This window comes from Odocoileus virginianus, unplaced genomic scaffold, assembly GCF_023699985.2.
Source record: "Odocoileus virginianus isolate 20LAN1187 ecotype Illinois unplaced genomic scaffold, Ovbor_1.2 Unplaced_Contig_30, whole genome shotgun sequence".
NCBI lineage: Eukaryota > Metazoa > Chordata > Mammalia > Artiodactyla > Cervidae > Odocoileus > Odocoileus virginianus.
In genome coordinates this window covers 1,108,604-1,116,648 of record NW_027224347.1, presented here as the reverse complement: position 1 = coordinate 1,116,648, position 8,045 = coordinate 1,108,604, and the positions used below count along the sequence as shown (strand labels likewise).

The 8,045-nt window shown below is 39.2% G+C and overlaps 1 protein-coding gene and 1 pseudogene across 1 annotated transcript; one reads left to right on the top strand and one right to left on the bottom strand.

Annotated features, from left to right (window-relative positions):
• Window positions 1–2,473: 2,473 nt before the first annotated feature.
• Window positions 2,474–3,418, bottom strand: LOC110136017 (olfactory receptor 52B4-like). Its single transcript, XM_020891443.2, has one exon. It carries the CDS (start codon window positions 3,416–3,418, stop codon window positions 2,474–2,476), a length of 945 nt encoding a protein of 314 aa, XP_020747102.1.
• Window positions 3,419–6,887: 3,469 nt separating this feature from the next.
• On the top strand, window positions 6,888–7,469 carry LOC110136018 (RNA polymerase II subunit A C-terminal domain phosphatase SSU72 like protein 5-like; annotated as a pseudogene).
• The last annotated feature ends 576 nt before the right edge of the window (window positions 7,470–8,045 follow it).

The following is an 8,045-nucleotide window of genomic DNA, read 5'->3' as shown; positions in this document are numbered from 1 at the left end:
TGAACTTAACTGAAAGTGATCTTTGTTATTTTGTCTTTTAAAATCAGCAGACGTTTTAAAAGCACTGACCATAATTATTCAAATGCTAAATTAAGTAGAAACCAAACATTAAAATAATGTTAGTTTTGTTTGATTTTTAAACACTTTAAGGCACACTAGGAAAACAATGGGAAAAGAAAAATCAAAGGAAAAAAGTCATATTTCAACCACTTAAGGAAGCATGTGTAAACTAAAAATAGTGGATAGGAAAAATGAGGAAATGGATAGGAAAATGTTTTAATAAGCATTACTTTCTCAGACAACTGAAAAATTTGAAATATACTGCAAGTTAATAAAAGTCAAATGGCTAGGTGAATTATGGTTCTTCCATGAACTGATTTATTTTATAACCAGCTAAAATTATGTTAAAACTATATTATAAATAATTATAAGTATATGTATGTAAAATATAAACAGATTTCACATAGATTTTTTGTAGTCTATATGAAATATAGTTTTGGATATGTAAGTCCACTCAGTTGTGTCTGACTCTGCGACCCTGTGGACTGCAGCATGCCAGGCTTCCCTGTCCATCTTATCTTTTTGCTTTTTCATACTGTTCATGGGGTTCTCAAGGCAAGAATACTGAAGTGGTTTGCCATTCCCTTCTCCAGTGTTTTGTCAGAACTCTCCACCATGACCTGTCCATCTTGGGTGGCCATACATGGCATGGCTCATAGTTTCATTGAGTTAGACGCATAAAAATATGTGTAAAAATCAAAGAAAAAAAGGTCAACCACAGTGGCTAATGCAATATGTGTAACTTCTTTATGTATTTCATTATCTACGATCACTTATCTATCTCAGATGATATAATGGACACTTAGGAAGTTATATTTAGAGAATGCTGAGCCTGCTCTTGATTGGGAAATAAAAAATTACATATGAGAAACGCTTTTTGAAAAGAGTATAGCTTTTAAAAATGCTTTTTGACAAGATTACTGGCTAAATTATAGTACATCTTTGTATAAAAACAATGGAAGGATGATCAAAATGCCTGCAGAAGTACATAGTTGGGTTTTTTTTTTACTTTTATTTTTTACAGTTGGTTTTTAAAGAATTTTTTTGAGAGTTTTATTTATTTGGCAGGAACTTTTAGGACTTCAAGCCTGAGGAGGCAGTGTGTCAAATAACCCTGAGAGAACTGCTCTGAGGAGGCAAGGTTGAAGGAAGCCAGGTCCTTGCAACCAAGGACAGGTGGTCTGAATGACAAAAGATTATTGCTAATTAAAGAAAACCAGATATCCCAAGTTAAGGAATTTAGTGCTTTTCTATGTATGGGAAGATGCAAGAGTCTGGGCTCACTGAAATCATTCCTTTGATATGCACCTCAGTTATCTGGGGCCAGTATCCTGTGTTTTCATATCCTGAGTTTTCTCAGGGCTCATCAGCTCACCATCCCTGGTTGCAATTGCTAATGACTAGAGGTGTACAATTTAGCATGGGCATATGTCTACATTACTTTGCTAAGTGAGAAAGGTACATTCTGGAATAGTAGGTGGAATATAGTCCAAATTAAAAAAAATTATTTACCTGCACACAAATACACCATAGAAAACATATAGCAATCTTTTGTAAAATATTAGCAGTTAATATCTCCATTTTATAAGAAATAAGTAATTTTATACAGTTTTTATTTCTAATATATTGTCTGATGTGGGATGAGGGAGAATTTTCAAGAATGAGAGCTGTTTGGCTGTGTGATATATTTCTTATTTATCATGTAGAATGAATATTGACCATTGAATTTGGCAGGGTAGAGATCACTGTAACATGCATGCAATATGAAAGGCAAATGATTGGTATGAGATTAAAAAAATAGAAAAGTATCTAAACCTGAATATATAGAGAGAGCTCTTTCAGGTGTTTTTCTGTGATGGAAACAGAGAAAGAAGAAGGAGAAGGAAAGGGGGAAGAGGAAAAGGAGACAAGAAAGAGGAGGAGGAGCAAGAGGAGGAAAAGAAGGGATACAGAGGAAAAACAATGGGGAAATATATGGATGCCAGAGGTTTTTGCATGCTTCTTCCCCTCCTTCCCTCCCTCTGAAACTTTCCTTTCCTTCCTCTCTTCCTTCTCTGTCCTTTCTCCCTCCCTCCTCCGAACCTCGCTTCCTCCCTCCCTTCCTTCTGATAGAACAAGTAACAGAATGAATGTGGGTAGAGGTGAGCCTGTGAAAATTAAAACCTTGTGAGAGAGCAGACAGAGGGAAGAATATATACAGCCATGCCCCAAAGTAGATAAGAGAAATAAGAACTGCATCATTATGTCAAGGCATGCAACAAACCACGAATGTATAATCTAGCGATTATCCATAATTTATCTTTTTCCAAATACCTATCTAGAGTCAGAATGAAGTAAGAAGGTGAGCTGGTTCATTTTTCAGACTCTGAGTGAGAAATGTTGAGAAAACAGTATTTTGCTTCCATTTCCAAAGTCATATCTTTTTTTGACACAAAACCTGAGATACCTGGTCCCGGATCTGTTTAGTTTTGATCCCATAAATGATGGGATTCAACATAGTAGGAGCCAGAATGCAGACATTGGCCAGTAAGATATGGACATGGGGTAAGATATGATGTGCAAATCGAGGCGTGAAAGCTGAGAAAATCCCAGGTCCATAAAAGAGTATGATGACACAGACATGGGAGCCACATGTATTGAGAGTTTTGTGGCGAGCATCTCGAGAAGGGATGCGGAAGACAGCACGGAGAATAAGCATATATGATACAAATATTAGCACAACATCTAAGGTCACTGTTGACAATAGGACAAAAAATCCATACCAGAAGTTTACTCGTATGTCATCACAGGAAAATTTGGCCACGGCGATGTGCTCACAAACAGTGGTTGGAAAAATATTACTTTTACAAAAAGTTAGCCTTTTCAGAAGAAATATTATTGGGAAAATTGTACCATAACTTCTCAAAAAGATAGTCACACCGATTTTCCCTATCAGTGTATGTGTAAGAATAGTGGTGTATCTCAGTGGGTAGCATATGGCAATGTAGCGGTCAAATGCCATCACCAGCAAGATCCCTGACTCTGAGATGAAGGTGGAATGGATGAAGAAGAGTTGAGTGATGCAGCGATCCAGGGAGATCTCCCTTGCATTGAACCAGAAGATGGCCAAAGCCTGAGGGACTGTGCATGTGGAGAGGACAAGGTCTGCTCCAGACAGCATGCAGAGGAAGAGGTACATGGGCTCATGGAGGCTGCGCTTTGTGAGGATAATGAAGATGAGCAGGCTGTTCCCAAGCAGGGCGATGACATAGGACATGAAGAAGGGGATGGAAATCCACACATGCTGGTCCTCAAGGCCAGGGATGCCCACAAAGTAGAAGACTGTGTGGCTAACAACGGTATGGTTAAAGGAAGTCATACCTGGAGCAGAGTACTGGGACCTCACCCCCTGTTAACAGACACAATCAAGATTTCAGACTGTACTCAGAGTTCATAGCGTCTATCTGATTCTTTTCCACAGTGAGTGAGCCAGGAACAATATAGGATGGGAAGATGAACAAGATATTATCTGTAAATGAGGTAATAATCTCACAGAGAAATGAATGTTTATATAGTTAAAGAAAACTATATGATAAAGAAAGATAACAGTGATACGAAGAAAAAATACTAGGGGAACCAGATGGAATGAATAATTCAGTCTATTTGGCTATGGGATGTCATTGGATGGAGGTCAATTAGGTGGGGAATGACATGAAGTCTTTTGGGAGTTTAAGGATAAGCTTCTGTCGTAGAAATATTTAATGCATTTAAATATTTTTAACTCATTGAATATTTTAAACAGTTTGCCACCCTGTATGGTTGTGTGATCACATCTATATTCAATGGTAAAAAGATAGAAGCAAAAGTATTTCGGCTGTGATTACAAGTTAAGGAGCTTGGATGCTATCCTGGAAGAAGTTTATTATTATGAGTTTCTAAATTGGAGAATATTAGATATCAGTCTGCTTACTTAACACCAAACAAAGGTCTTAATATTTTCAAATGTCTGATTTGGTTCCCCTAAACAGATTAGTCTTGATGCTGTAATTTTCTTACCTTCCCCAAAGTTTATACCATATCAGTAAATAACTTACTTACGTGCTTCAAATGCAGTCTTCATAGAATACAATGTGATGAATCAAGGAGGACTCTGAGAGTTGGACATCAGGGAGCAGAGATTTTTATGCATTTGCCTGAAGACTCCAGGGGAGGCTGTTACTCCAAGGAACCCAGATTTAGAGCTGTATTTCTAACACCCTTTCCATTGTATCCACATGAGTAAAGTTATTATGGTTCTCTGCATCTGTCAAAACCAACCCCTTCTCCACAACTTTTCATCCTTGAATTGTGTGTGAACATATATTATTTTCAATAAATAAGACATTTATGTCATTATGAAGTAGAGCAGGACCATATGGTCCTTGCCCCCCTCCCATGTCCTCTGTCTTCCTTTTGCCTGCAGAAAACTTTAATCAAAGAATAAGTTTAATCAGAGAAGTGAGAAATGCTAAAACAAAGGAAAACAGTCTAAGGAGACTAATAATAATGTAGTCATCAAGCATAGTCAAGGACCTTCAGTTCTTTCTCAAGGGCTGTAGATAATATTCTGAGCCATATCCTGTGAGCTGTCTTATAGATACTAAAACCTGAGGTAGAGAAATTACCTACATATTGAGCAGAATGTACCCAGGACATGAGCTTCCACAATTCTGAGAACTGATCACAAAGAACTTGGAACAAATGGACCCTGTAACTGAAGATTAGCTATACCTAAAACATTCAAGATGATTCTGGTCAGACCATTGTGACTATGCTATTTCTGCATGTAGTGCCACACCCCCACACCCCCATCACCTGTGCCTGCCTGTCTATAAATTCTCTCACCCTCTGCTTGTCAGTGGGGGCAGTTGGTCTTTGGACAGATGTCTGCCACCCCTCTCCCCTGGTTGCAGGCATCTGAAATAAAGCAACTTTCCTTTCCACCAATCTGGCCTGTTTACTGGCTTTTGAGCAATGAGCAGCCAGACCCCACAGCACCAGTCCTTCCAACAAATATTCAGAGTTGATTTCCTTCAGGATTGACTGGTTTGACCTCCTTGCTGTCCAAGGGACTCTCAAGAGTCTTCTCCAGCACCACAGTTTGAAAGCATCAGTCCTTCGGTGATCAGCCTTGTATATGGTCAAAATTATTAAAACACATAAAAGTTACATTAATAAATTATAAATTCCCATAAAACTTTCATTTAGATTCAGCCACTATTAATATTTGGCCACATTTCCCTAACTCCTTGCCTCCTTCCTGTACCCCCGCCCCCTCTGCCCCTGGCCCTGTCTCTCTCTCATTCTTAGTCTGTTTTTTTGTTGTGCTATTTAGCAAAATATGCAGTGTCATGACCCTCAGTCTCCAAATATTTAGCAGTGACTTCTTAAGGATAATCTCATAGCAGTGCAATGACCAAATCACATTATTTCACATTGATACAACACTATAATCCAAAATATAGAACATAGTCAAAATTCACCAATTGTCCACAAATTCTTCTTCAGAGTGATTATTATTTTTCTTATCAGATTTATATATTATATCAAATTGTCACATACTTACTTTCCTTCCCGAGGAAGGAGAGTCCAGTCAAGTGACATCCCAGGGACGGTCAATGTCCAGTCAAGTTTCAGAAACCTCTGCTATGAGTCAGTCTTTGGTGGACATCACACCATCTGAAGGGCTTTGTATGTCACAGATCTCTGGGCTCAACTCCCAGATTTTCTCATTTTGTGGTGTGGAGTCCAAAGTTGCCTTTTTCACATATTCCAGGTTGATGTTAATGCTCTGGGTCTGGGATTCACACTTTGAAAAGGCTGAGTGTGTTTACTGAGATTGCAATGTGACAATCACTATGTTGATGGAGGCACAGGGATATAAAATCTTTGGCTTTCTGAGTGGATGTTTTTCCTGCACCATTTTGAAGGGACGGACTGTCTCTCCTTACTGTTTCGTGTCTTATTTATAACTTTAATGTCTATAATCTTTGCTAGGTCAACGGTGCAAAGTAACAAAAGAAATGGAACAAAAAAATTGCTATATTTCAGCATAGAGTGGTCAGACAGAGCTCTCCTTGAAGACATGGGAAAGACAGTGGAGGCTACTCCAGTTCTTGGAGAATCATCATGAATACAAGAAAATCAAATGGAGGATGTGCAGTGTTGTAACTCCTGCAAACATTATCAGGAGGGATGTTTTCTAGGAATCACTTTTTACACTGGTGAATCATTTTATTACTTACAGGTAAAACTATCTGTATCCTCTCCTGATCGACAGTTAAAATTCTACAGTATCAATTATAGGAAAGAAATAGAAAACAACGCTTGTAATTTTATGCATAATTGAATTAAGTGTAAGCTTGGACATTTCAAACATGTTTCTCACATGCATGTTCTCAGGTCACTGGATGGAGCTGGTAACAAGCTTGGGAGTAGTCCAGGTATTTTGCCTAATATCAATAGTAGCCCCACCCACAATTGAACCCAAGGGCTAAGTGGAGATTTCAAAACACAACCATGGGGTAGCCACACTCTTTTGGAAAATTACATTTTTAGGTGATAATCACCAGAGTGTTCTGATGCCTGGACTGATCCTCTAGTCAGAGCCCACTATTCAAATCCAATTACTCAAGAGTTAACCCAGTTATCAATCAAAATTCTCCTCCTACCTGGGGTAGGTGACAATCTGTTCTTTGACACTAGATTAGTCTGAAGAACTTGACCTAGGCTGACTTCTCCCCGGCTTCTGAGTCCTTTAAGAGACTCTAAGCCCACCCATCAGCCTGTAGTTCCAAGTGGCAAACATAATGTCATCCTCCACACTCAGGGTGGCTGTGGTCTGTATGAGCAACATGAAGAGGAGCATGGAAGCCCACAGCATTCTCAAGAAGAAGGGATTCAACGTCAGGTCTTTTGGAGTGGGATCCTGTCTGACACTGCCAGGACTGGCACCCAACCACCCTGTGGTATATGATTTCTCCACCACATATGAGCAGATGCACAAGGACCTTCTCTGCAAAAACAGAATGCACTACAGGAGCAATGGTGTGTTACAGATCTTGGAAAGAAATGAGAGAATCAAACCTGGCCCTGAAAGATTTCAAGAGTGCAGAGATCCCTTTGATGTCATCTTCACCTGTGCTGAGAGAGTATAGAAAATGGTGGTGAAAGATCCGTGTGCTAGAGAACAGAAGACCTGGCAGCCTGTGCATGTGATCAACGTGGAAATAGAGGACAACCTGGAGGCAGCCACACTTGGAGCTCTGATCATCTGTGACCTCTGCCAGGGTCTCCAGCAGGAGGATGATATGCAAAGCAGTCTGCCTAAGCTGCTTCAGGCAGCGAAGAAGAAAACAGGCAAGAGCTTTCTGCACACTATCTTCTACTGAAGATCTTGGCTGGATTCAGTTCCTTTGTTGGTAAGAACTTGTGCCTGGACTTTTGGGCTAGCTGGTATTTTCTATGAGAAGAGTCTTCTAAGCCCTTTCAACTCAAAACCATCTGCATGATTTTTTTCAGGTATACCCCACCCAGGGAAGGAAGTGGAAGAGAACATCTTTGCATGGCACAGGAAACGTGGAATACCAGCAGACATCTGAATGCTTTCAATTGGATAGATGATGGTGTGGGTACTCAATCTGGAAGCTCACATGGTTCTGCAAGGAATTTAACCTTGAGGGCTCCCTTTCCCAATGGACAAACCAAGGCTGATGACGCAGTGCCAGACAAGTGATGGTTTGGATATTCCAGTAATACAAAACAAACAAAAAACATTTTCTACTCCATTTATTTATAGTGATAAAAATTTCCTTTTGCTCTTCTGGAGTGGTATACAAATGTGAATTCCCTTTTTTTTTTTTTTTTTTTTTTTTTGAGTGAGATAGGATTGCATTGAATGTTTGAACTTAGAAATATGTTGTTTTTAGATTGAATGTTCTTTCACTAATGCTGACTTCCATAGAAAC

Coding starts and splice junctions, on each gene's coding strand:
- LOC110136017 (XM_020891443.2), bottom strand. CDS start 3,418: ATGACTTCCTTTAACCATACCGTTGTTAGCCACACAGTCTTCTACTTT.